The sequence below is a fragment of the Misgurnus anguillicaudatus genome, chromosome 16 (assembly GCF_027580225.2).
Source record: "Misgurnus anguillicaudatus chromosome 16, ASM2758022v2, whole genome shotgun sequence".
NCBI lineage: Eukaryota > Metazoa > Chordata > Actinopteri > Cypriniformes > Cobitidae > Misgurnus > Misgurnus anguillicaudatus.
The window spans coordinates 13,648,621-13,660,893 of NC_073352.2; the positions used below are offsets into that span (position 1 = coordinate 13,648,621).

Sequence of the window (12,273 nt, forward strand, 5' to 3'; positions counted from 1 at the left end):
ACTTTTCATTTTTGGGTGAACTATCCCTTTAAAGGTTCTTCATGGAACCATAAAGCTTGACAAAGAACCTTTCAGGAACCTTAGTTTTCCAGAGTATAGTGGCCTGAACCCCAGAGCTCAGGTGATTAAAAAGAGCATAAAGCAATGGCAGGATCCAAGAGCAGAGCCAAAGGGGAAAGAAGAGAAAGGCCTATCCATCATTCCCCGTTATATACAAGAGAAAGATGTCTTACTGTTGAGAAAATGTGGTGTTCACTTTTTTGCTTTGCGAGATGTTTCAATGTATCATTCATGAAAGCTTCACTTCCTGGTTATATCACTATTATGCCTGCGCTTTGCATTGGCAAGTATTATTCAATTCTTGTTACTACAAGTGCAGTCAAATAGAATTTAGTTGAAAACATCAAGTGAAACTTAGATGAATTTTACTCTTGATGTTTGCTACAAGAGTGAAATTTAAAGGAAAACACCACAGTTTTTCAATATTTTACGATGTTCTTACCTCAACTTAGTCAAATTAATACATACCTATCTTTATTCAATGAGTGCACTTCATCTTTGCATAGCGCATTGTGAATGTGTTAGCATTTAGCCTAACCCCATTGATTCCTTAGGATCCAGACAGGGATGAATTTAGAAGCCACCAAACACTTCAATGTTTTCCCTATCAGCCTGATCTCACGTGAAATCGTACATATTTTAAACCCAACCCCTAACCATGCACCTAACCCTAACGTCACAGGGGTCAAGGCAAATCGTACCAAAACATTGTGAATGTATAAATTAAGACAAAATTAGCCAACTCGTAAAATATGTACGAACTCTCGTGAGATAGCGTTGTTCCCTATATAAAGACTGTTACATGAGTAGTTACACAAGTAAGTATGGGGGCACAAAATAAAACATGGCAATTTTTAAATCAGATAAAAAATGAGAACTATTGTATGCACTTAGTTTGCAGCACTTCAACCTCTGGTGCAGTACTATAAGCTAACAGTAATGCTAAAATTAAAAACAAAATGTGCACAGTGTGTCTAATGCTGCGTTCACACCAGCCACAATAGAGGCGTCAAGCGCGAGTGATTTCAATGTTAATCAATGTGAAGACACTTTGACGCACGTCTGGAGGTCTCGTGGCGCGAATGGGGTGTGTAGCGCGGCGTGGTGGACGTGATTCCACCTCATTCACACATCTAGTTTGCGCAATTGCCGAGAATTGAGCGTTGCTGCGGGAAATGCGCGAGTTGAAAAATTGGAACTTTGGCGGAAAACTGCCCCGCAATAACCAATCAGGAGCTTGCTCTATTAATGACGTGATTACAGGAAGCGAGCAGAGTCGCAGAAAGGGGCTTTGATGCAAATTTCCGCGTGAATGTCTCGATGACTAGAATTTCACGCACGGCTTTCACGCGCAAACAAAGCAAGTAAACTCATGCTACGTACACACCAAACGCGGGGCATCATGTTACTCGCTCTAGATTACTCTCAGGATTTTATTCGTGTCATGCGAATTTTTCGCTCGAGTTGAATATTTTCAACTTGGGCGAACACGCGTTTGAGGCAAATAGCGCGTGTTTTTGCAGCAAACGTGCACCCATATCGCCCCACGCGTCTGAGCGCGTCTTTGCATTGACTTTGTATGTAATCTACTCGCGCAAATCATTGAACTCGCATCTGGTGTGAACCCACAGTCAAAATGTTCAAGCGGCAAACTAGAAGCGGTACACGCAATTTGACGCCTTAAACGTGGCTGGTGTGAACCCACAGTAAGACAATGACCTCAAACACATGTCTATTGTAAGCAGTTGTTTGAATTAGTGTCAAGTTAATATTGAGTTGGCGGAAATGTGCGATTGTTACTTTATGGATAAGCCTATAAGTCAAACTAATCAATTATTTATTCTGAGTTAACCTGTGATATTAACCAACTGTTGTCATGTTAAATCATACACTCCAAAATAATGCTGTTTTTTTTCAACCCAGCGTTGGGTCAAAAAGGGATGAGCTCAGCCTGTTGGGTTGTAATTTAACTTATGCTGGGTTGTTTCAACACAAAGTGCTGTTGGGTTGTTTTAACCCATTCTTGGGTCAAATATAAACATTTTCGGTGTTTATTTAACCCAACGGCTGGGCTTGTCCCTTGCCCCAACACTGGGTTGAAAATAACCCACAATTTTTTTAAGTGTATTTTACCTAAATGAAATGACATGTTACACTATAAAAATGGCTGTGTTATTTTTGACCCATAATGGGTAAATATTGGACAGAACACACCGCTGGGTTAAAATTGACCCAATGCTGGGTTGTTTAAACCCAACTTCTGGGTTATTAAATCCATGATTGCATAAAAACAATATTGGGTCATTTTAACCAAGCATGCGGTCATTTTAACCCAGCATGTGTTCCGTCCAATATTTACCCATTATGGGTAAAAAATAACACAGGCATTTTTAGAGTGTATCAAGCTCTTTTAAGGTTACCCATCTTACACTTTGTTAACAGAAAGGTGCACTTGTGAACATCTCACCCCAGCTGGTTTAAACACTTCTTGATAAGCACTGTCGGTCACCATCCACCGTCTTTTTGTGTTGTGTTGTCTTTTCCTAAACATTAAAGTAAATATCGACCCAAGGCTTCAGTGCAACCCTCAAAGCTCAACATATGGCAGTGCCCGCGTCTCCAATCCGAAGAGCATGCATTTGTCTGGAGTGCCAATCAGACCAATGACAGCGGCATGTGGGCGTGTGTTGAGAGTGCATGAGCTGCTTTTTGAGTTTAGTAAATGACTGCAGCAAGAAATACTGTGAAGCTGCTAGCGTTTATGAGCGCCTTATGTGCAATGGCACAGACTCTGTGTGCTAAAACATTCATGTTTTGCCATTTATCACGAGGATTTTAGGGAAACGTTGAAAGCGAAAATGAGCAGCGTCTCGTAACTGGACCAGACAATGGAAGTAGCGTCATGCAGCAGTAACAATTCACCCCTGGGAAACGAGTCCGTACTGAATAAGACTACCTGCAGGAGCACATCGGTCAGAGGAAGCTAAACCTAGCGTGTGGCTTCAAAGCGACACATTTTCCCACTGGGATGCGTATGAAAAGAGCCTCGGAGGTACAGAGAAGACGCGCGTGTACAGATTTCCTTTGACTTTGGTGGCATTCCGACGCTGCGAGGAGATCGCGTGTAGTTGCGTTTGTTTGAAATCGCTCGCGCATATCGCCCGATGTGTTTTGGGATGAATATATTTGCCGACTGCACATCTAAAGCTGTTATGGATCGCTGGGAATGAGCAGCTGAAATTGATCTCATCGAGTTCATTCACAGCACCGTTGCCACCTGAAATCCCGCAGCACGCTCGAGTCTCTGTCCGTGGTCCTGACACGGAGCTCGGCTTCACCTGAACAGCCTCTGTCGGGAAAAACATGATCAGCTCGTCTGTACGATCCTGAGATTTCTGTGGCCTTTTTTTGGGGAATCGGAAACGAGCAAAGGACGAATCGTTCACCTCAGAAGTGAGTGGAGAGGGATTTGTAGGGCGCACTGAGCTGTAGCTAACTACATCCACTCAAATCCGACACGATGTTCGCACTCGGGATTTATTTGTGGGAAACTATTGTATTTTTCAGGTACGTATTACGGTATCATACGTACGTATCATCATTTTCATTTTGTGCATACTTTCAGCGTATTTTGTGTTCTTTTATGCTGATATACACGATTACTTTTGTTCTGTTGAGAATATTGTGTCTCAGGAAATAAGCTAAACAATTGTAAATAACGATTGACGTGTTAACATGCTTAAAAAAAGAAAATTGCTCGTGGAAATGCATGTCTAGAGACTGAAAAGAGAATAATAAACTCATAAATCATAATTGCGTGACGTTCAGCCATCCGAGTCATTCCCTGCAAAGCATTACTGTTAAACCGGACAAACAGCGACCACTAGTGGCTATTTGACGAATAGGAAGTTATCAACAGGCAATTTGACTGCAACTCTGTCAGTCATGGGTGTATTTATAAAAAAAAATGTCGTTAAATGGTGAGGCAGTCGATAGTTAAAAAACAAAACAACCATAGATCAAAGGGTTAAAACACAGAGTGGGAGGATGTGTCTCCAAATTTAAATTTGTTGTCAGTGCCTGCTTACAATCTCATTGTTTCCCTTCATTCATTCATTCATTTAATTCATTCATTCATTCATTCATTCATTCATGCATGTAATAATGGTTTAATGGTATATAATCCACAAAATTATTTTGTTTTTACAGATCTGGCATTGTATAGCGCAGTCATAAGAGAGCATTTACAATTGTCATTTAACGATTAAATGTCACCATTTTCTTACATTTATACAATTTTATTATTTAGTTTAATAAAAATACACACACAAAATGTGTTATTCAAATAATAGTTTTACTAAAATTAATGGGTTTTCACAGATCTGGCATTGTTTAGTGCAGTCCCATAAGACGACAGTGTAAAAATCTCACGCCACCAATTTTAACATTTTAAATTTTGTATCAAATTGACTTGAATTTTTTAGTTTGGAAAATACACACACACACACACACACACACACAAAATGTGATGCTCATTTAAAAATTTGTTCCAAGCTTAAATCGGTTTCATGTTATTATTTTTCCTAACTCATTATCCTAATAGGTAAGAATTCAGTATCATAATAAATGTACTGTAACAGGGCTTGATTCACGGTGTCTAGCTGGTGGTTTGCAGTAATTGTTTTGCATTCTGTGTGCAGTGTTTAGTTAATGAACTAGAATCAGGATATTGCAGTCTCAGCTCTTACTGCTGAACTTTGCAGCGCCTGTTAATTGATATCTCTTTCCCAGTCCCAGGCTCATTTCACATGCAGACTTATTACTAAACATTGATCACTCTGCCAATGCCAATATCACTGACAAATACAAATCGTACACAAACATCATTTGCCCTATGAATTGCGTCACTGTAATTGATTTTCGTGTAAGCTTGCCCATTTTCCATGCAAGGATTGTCATCATGCGAGACGCTGTAAATGTCTTTCGAGTATTTTACCGCCCATGCATAAAACAGGCATGATGTTATGTCACCACACAGAGAAACATTGTATGCAGGTAATGCTACAATTACAATTACAGTAATGGAAATGGCTTCCAAATATAGGAAGCTGTAGCTTAGCCATGACTGCCCAACCTTAAAAAAAATAGATAATGAATTTACATTTTGTCTTGGTGAATTGGAGATTGATTTCAATCTTTGACATGACCTTACTCGGTCAATATAAAATATTTAGAGGTATTTTTTTTTCACAAAATGCTCTTAACATAATGTAAAGTGATTTTATGTAGAAAACAGTAAATCACCAAAAAATGGCTTTAGATGCCGGGTCACATATTGGTCCCAACCCTTGGACGTGCACTATATTTTTTGTAATATTTTACATCGTCATCTCTATGTTGGTTTGGTAAAGATCTAGATGTTTCCTTGCATTGCCTTTGATAATGTACTTGCATCGCTACGTGGCATTAGTGATTGTTTCTCTGAAATCGCTTTGCAAAGCTCATCTATGAAAACCATGAAATTGCACAGAACCCCCAAGGGTTGATATCAGCTAATGGCGACATTTAGTATTGTGCTTTGCTCTTAAGAGACCCTCTTTGGTGATTGTATATACACAGGTAGTGGCAGCAATGAAGCATACGTGTGTGTATGTGTGTGTATGGTCTCAGCTGTGTGTCTGATTGTAGTGCTATTTAAACCTAATTGTCTCATTTAAGGCCGAGAAAAGAAAAACACCAAGTTCAACAAAAAAATTGCCTGCCCAAACAAAGTTCTGTGTGTGTTTCTAACCACCGCTATTAGACAAGTTCATTACCAACTGCTGAGGCATTAAAATACATCATTTATCAGCAAAGACCAAAGCAGATCAAAGCACAAATAACATTGACTGTCGCTGTAGTGTGAAAGCAATTGATGAATCATCACCTTCTTGTTCTATATAAAAAAGCTGGATTATTTTCTACCCAGCACTGGGCGAAAGAATTACTAACCCAACCTGTTGGGTTGTAATTTAACCTACGCTGGGTGGTTTCAGCTCGAAATGCTGAGTTGGCCCTTTTTGATCCATTCATGGGTTAAAAATAACCGAACAATGTAGAAGTGTAAAAAGAAATATGAAGAGTTTGGTTCCAAAAGGAGATAAACGCCATTTAAAAAAAAAATGTTGGCTGTTGCTTGTTCTCACACGACAGCATCAAGCTTCTCTCGTGCTAACACATTGACCCCGTGGGGATCTTATGAAAAACTTTTCATCATTATATTCAAAGTCAACGAAAATTGAGCAGGACCAAACATTTTATATCTGATCAATGTCAAAAAAGTTCAGTGACGACGTCCCAAGGACGACAGTCTTCTTAATAAGACAAAGTAAGTGTTTTGATTAAAGGTTTGTCAGTTTTCTTAAAAAAATCCATATAATTTACTCACCACAATGTCATCCAAAATTTTGATGTCTTTCTTTGTTCAGTTGAGAAGAAATTATGTTTTTTGAGGAAAACATTTTTCTCATTTTAATGGACTTTAATGGACCCCAATACTTAACAGGTTTAATACAGTTTAAAATTGCAGTTTCAAAGGACTCTAAACGATCTCAAACGAGGCATAAGGGTCTTATCTAGTGAAACGATTGTCATTTTTGACAAGAAAAAAAGCACTTTTAAACCACAATTTCTTTTCTTCCTCCTGCTGTGTGACAAGCCAGCGCGACCTCGCGTAAATGCGTAATGACGTCGAAAGGTCATGTGTTACATATATGAAATGCACATTTTGCGGATCATTTTAAACAATTAACTGACACAAAGACATTAATTAGTATCATTCGACATACAACATGATGACGTATTACGTGAGGTCGCGCTGGTGCGTCACAGGACTGGAGATAGATGAGAAGTTGTGGTTTAAAAGTGCATATTTTTTATTTTTCTTGCCAAAATTGACAATCGTTTCGCTAGATAAGACCTTTATGCCTCGTTTGAGATCATTTAGAGTCCTTTGAAACTGCAATTTTAAACTGCATTAAAACTGTTAAGTATTGGGGTCCATTAAAGGCCATTAAAATGAGAAAAATACTGGAATGTTTTCCTCAAAAAACATAATTTCTTCTCGACTGAACAAAGAAAGACATCAACATTTTGGATGACATGGTGGTGAGTAAATTATCTGGATTTATTTAAGAAAATTGACGTATCCTTTAATGCCAATAATGTTTATTTTTTTAATCAGTGTAGTCAACTAAATGAATATAGCATGGCAAAGATCAATGCACATTTGTATGTTGATTCAATAGATTTATAGCATTTTGAGAAAAAAAGTCATGGATTTATTGCATTTTGTGAAAACAATAATCAGTTTTTATTATAAATCTTTTAAAAAACAAATTATGGATTTGAATTTTTAATGTTATTATAACCTAAAGATGCTATGTGAAATTAGTAAAAATGGATGTTTTGCGTATTAAAAACCAAACTCTCCATATTTTCAAGGTCTAATTTCTATATTTTCCCCAAAAAAGTGTGTAGCAGTCTGAATCTGCTCACATGTTTTCTTCTGTACTTCAGCTCGGAAACCACACTGAGAAATGAAGAGCGGTTTGAAGAAATGGCGCCTTGGTGTCAGAGAGGGGCTTTGATTTCTCGAGTGTTACAAAATGCAAGATCAATAAGGATTCTGCTCATCAGTGGTCTTAAGAACATAATGAGCTACACTTAGGGCTAATGATTGGATCCTCACATTAAAGTATGCAGGTCTCTTGGTTATTTGCATATCATTTCTGGCAGCATTTTCTGGTTTGGGTCTTGCAACATCAGCAGAAGCATCAAACCCCCTCCACCGCCATGGCCAGTATTGATTAAGGTTCATTTGTCTAGCAGTGCTGCTTTGATCAGTGAAACCATTAATTATTAGAGACACAGTTTAAATTCAGTCAAGAACCCACACTACATGTCCAGGTTCTCCGTGTGCCAGACACCACTAGACCAAAACTAATAGAGACTGCATCCTGAGATTTCACACAGCCACAAAAGATTTTTTTTTCGACAGCAAAGTGATACAGAGAAGACTCCATAATCTGACGTGCCATGACTAATCTCATTATGTTTACATTGCAAAAGCGTACAGCACAATGGATTTTGTTCCTGTGTTCGCATTTGAATTGAGTCAATATGAAAAACAATTCACACATTTCATTTATAAAATCACTGTCCATTTATTTAAAATGCATACAATTTGGTTTATGCTTCAAAGAAGGAGTTTATTTCAGCATTTTGATATTTGAAGCAGATTTTCTTTCTCAAGAAAGATGATTTATTGTGCTCTTGAAATCTAGATCAGCACCTCCTAGGAAATTTCGCTCTATGATGTATCCACATTTAAATGCCAAAGATTCTTCCAATTTAAAAGTTACTCAAGCAGACGCCGGTAAATGTTAATGAGAAAAAAGAATAATGATGTGCAGAACAGAAAAGACCATCGGTTAGGCCGAACTAAAAGTAGGACTGGACGCAGGAAGTCAATAGATGTTAAAGAATAATGGATATGCTGCCAAAACAGTTAGACAGGATTCAATGGCTGGTTAGGAAAATAAAGCAATTTCCCCAAAGAAGGAGCCATGAAATTGGCAAGCAAAAGAAGCATGTCTCAAGGACCTAGGTGAAATCAATATACCACAGGCTCTTTTGTGATTATTATCCTTTATTTTTCTTCAGACGCACTGAATGCTGTTGGTTTAAAAAACAAGGGATGTGGTATATGTGGGAGGACATAAAGAGGTTTTTAAAATCCGTCATGCATAGAGGAGATTTGACAATTAAAAACAGGCCTGCTAAAGAGCCCTTTGGAAGCAGTTAAAAGCATGGCTAATCGGCATAAAGTGGTCATATTGGCTAAAAGCCCATGGGATGAGGGATCATGTGACTTTCAGACCAGTTAGTGACCTATCATTTAATATAAACCCAGCAGATAGGTTACACAGTGCTAACAGAGGAACAGATACGTACCATATTATCACTAATTAAATTCTAATGTAATCGAATGCAAATGAAGACACGGATATTTATGCGTGACGAGATCTCCGAATTAATATACACATTCATTCAGTTTTTTTCAAGGATTCTCCGTCGGTGTAGAATTAAATTAACTTCTCTGTGGTGATTTGCATGCATTTAAAAACTTTTCTAATTTCCTTTGTTTTGTATCAGTGTTGAAAATTACAGCAAATGATGCAACATTTCAGCTAGAAATGAAAAACGCGACTCGAGTCTGAAATTCATCAGCATGCCTCAGGGCAGAAAATGTAATAATTAAGGAAAGTCTCATAATGTGCTTGTCCTGCATTGTTGATGCTTTCGTCGAGACGACGGCTTTATTCAGCAGGTGAACAGTTCTTTAATGCCCCTGTCTCTCTTTCTCGAATTTCCCAGCTTGGCAGCGTCCCAACAGGCAGCAGCACGGAAAGCTGCCTCTCCCATGCCCCCGTCAGAATTCCTGGACAAGCTTATGGGAAAAGTGTCTGGTTACGATGCAAGAATCAGACCTAATTTTAAAGGTAGGTATATCCACCAATACACTATTGGATATCACAGGAATATAGCCACGCAGACCTTCAAATGCATTCAAGAATTGGCAATAGATTGCAATGTATATGTTTTTTTCATACTGAATAAAGTGAATTTGTCAAAAATAAACTATAAACACAGGTGATCTAATATGGTAATAATTCAACAGGTTTCAAATCCAACGCACACAATGTCCCTGTACAATACAAGATTATATTATAAGGGGAGAACTGGGACGAAAGTAACAAAGCGATTTTTTTCGAGCCCTGACAACATTTGCATTCCGAAACTATGACAGGATCTTTAGCACGCAACCCTTGACAGAGCTGACAAATATTTCGATATTTCGTTATTGTTTCGCACATATAGGTCCAGAAAGCTGTTTTTGATCATGGAAAGTGGTAATTTTTTTCTTATAATGCGTTTTGTTTTATTTCATGTGTTACAGTACTGATCAATGTACAGGTTATTTAATGCTGTAACACATCCTCTAATTTGATTTCATTTAATTTTTATAATGTTCATTCTGTTGAAAATTTTTTTTTTTCTCAACAATTCAAGTTTGTACTGTCAGGTTGCTTTTGAAACATTTGATGAAACGGAAATTTCAAATGAAAATGTAATTTAATGATTTAATAACGACATAATATGTTGGCAGTTACAAGGTCATGGGCATGTATATTTACTAAAAACAAGTGTAACCAAAAAATCTCTTGTTCTGTTGTACCTGCGTTCAAAGTGAAATTATACTGAAGTCGTTTTACATTTGTTCAAAATTACACCTGATATTGATAGACCACGCTTGTGAGTTATTGACCACAGCAAACTATATCTCTGTCTAAAACATTGGGTCCCATTCACTAATAATTGCTTACTTTTTCGTATTTATACGCACACTTGAACTTCTCACGAAAACTTTCAGCCTAATTCACAACACGTGCGTACGCACATTCATTTGTTCTTATACTTGTTATTACGTTAGTGAATTTGAAGTGTTCTACATAAGCGGTTGCATGTACAAGGTTGTCAATTTGCATAAAACACGCCCAATCTAGCTCCATATAAGGGCTTTCCGCAGCGCTAGTCCATAGAAAATTTTAGAGCAGTTTGTCATAGAAGCAAAAGAGCTCGAAAAGAAATCTATGATCATATTTATTATCCGTAAAGTTCTGTTTTCTTAGCATTTTTTATTTAGGAGTCACTGGAGGAAGCCAGTTCTGCCCACAACCAGAGTAACGTTAAAGACGTATTGAATGCTTTAACAAATATGACATTTAATTAATATGACAGAGACGCGCATCTGTATCTAAAATAAAACAGACAGGAAATCAAGTGATTGACGTTTTTAGAAAACAGTTTAAACATCAACAAAAAGTAACGTGCGTCACACAGATTTTCGCTTAGAGCGCCTTTAAGCAGACCCTTTCATATAGAGATTTAAAAAGTGAGGATGGAAAGCGTGAAAATTGGTCATTACGTGCATCTTATTTATATGTGTAGAAAAAATAAGTAGGCTATAATAATATATAATATAATGTATATAATAATAATAATATAGATAATGTATAATAATATATAATACAGAAAATATTATAACATAAAATATAATCATGTACATTATATATATCAACATTATTTTAAACATTATAATTATAGCCTAGTATTTGATTATAGCGTACGTGATTATTGTGTATGATTGGTTTTAGGTTTTCTTGAATGTTTGGGTACATTTAGAAGACATTTTGATACAAAGGTTTTTGTTGAATCACGATTTGTTCGTGAAAACATCCATACGCACATCTCACACATACATTTGTGCATACGCATGCTTAGTGAATGAGACCCATTATCTTTTAAAATTACGTTTTTCTGAAAAATTTTACTTTCGCCCCTGCTCTCCTCTATTATATATATTTAATTATTACATAATTCACCCAAAATGAATATTCTGTCATCATTTACTCACCCTCATATAGTTTTAAACCTGTCTAAATGTCTTTGTTCTGCTGAACACAAAGAAAGATATTTTGAGCAGTGTTTGTAACCAGTTTTTGAGCACCATTGACTTCCATAGTATTTTGTCCTACTATGGAAGTCAGTTGTGCTCCTGCTTCCTGCTTGATTATAAATGATATTCCTTTGGGTTTAGCAGAGCAAAGAAATGTATACAGGTATAAAACAATATGAGGGTGAGTAAATGTTGATAGAACTATCCATTTATCTCTTAATAGTAGCCTACTGTTATTTCTCAATATATATAGTGCATATTGTAGCTAAAATGAAGTAAATGAATTATGCTATTAGTTTTATTTAGAAACCTGTTTCAAAGCTGGCTACATTCCTGTTTAAGGAATGATCTTTATCATTATCCTGAGTGTATGTCTATGGTGGTACTTGGGTACTTATAAGTTATATAGTGTGATGTGCTCTGGCAATGTTAGAAATAGCCACTGCAAGATACATGTCAGAGGTTTCCTTATATTCAACAGTGTCAAGCATTACAAATTATAGTGTGCCTGTTTCTTGGCTATTCCTGGAGATACACAACATTTTTCTTCCAAAGCTATTTCAGTATCTGTCAAATGTAAATATTAAAAATAATCGGTTTGAAAAAATATTTTAAGGAGAATTTCTTGGAAAATGTGTACACATAAATGTAAA

General features: G+C 36.9%; 1 protein-coding gene across 2 annotated transcripts in view; it reads left to right on the forward strand.

Annotated features, from left to right (window-relative positions):
- Positions 1–2,729: 2,729 nt before the first annotated feature.
- The window catches only part of glra1 (glycine receptor, alpha 1), a 62,045-nt gene continuing 52,501 nt past the window's right edge, over positions 2,730–12,273 (forward strand). For both annotated transcript variants that reach the window (XM_055178919.2, XM_055178921.2), the window contains exons 1-2: positions 2,730–3,627; positions 9,478–9,602. In XM_055178919.2, coding sequence (XP_055034894.1) covers positions 3,581–3,627; positions 9,478–9,602 — 172 coding nt within the window. In that variant the 5' untranslated portion in view covers positions 2,730–3,580. The remainder of the gene's footprint in view (positions 3,628–9,477; positions 9,603–12,273) is intronic.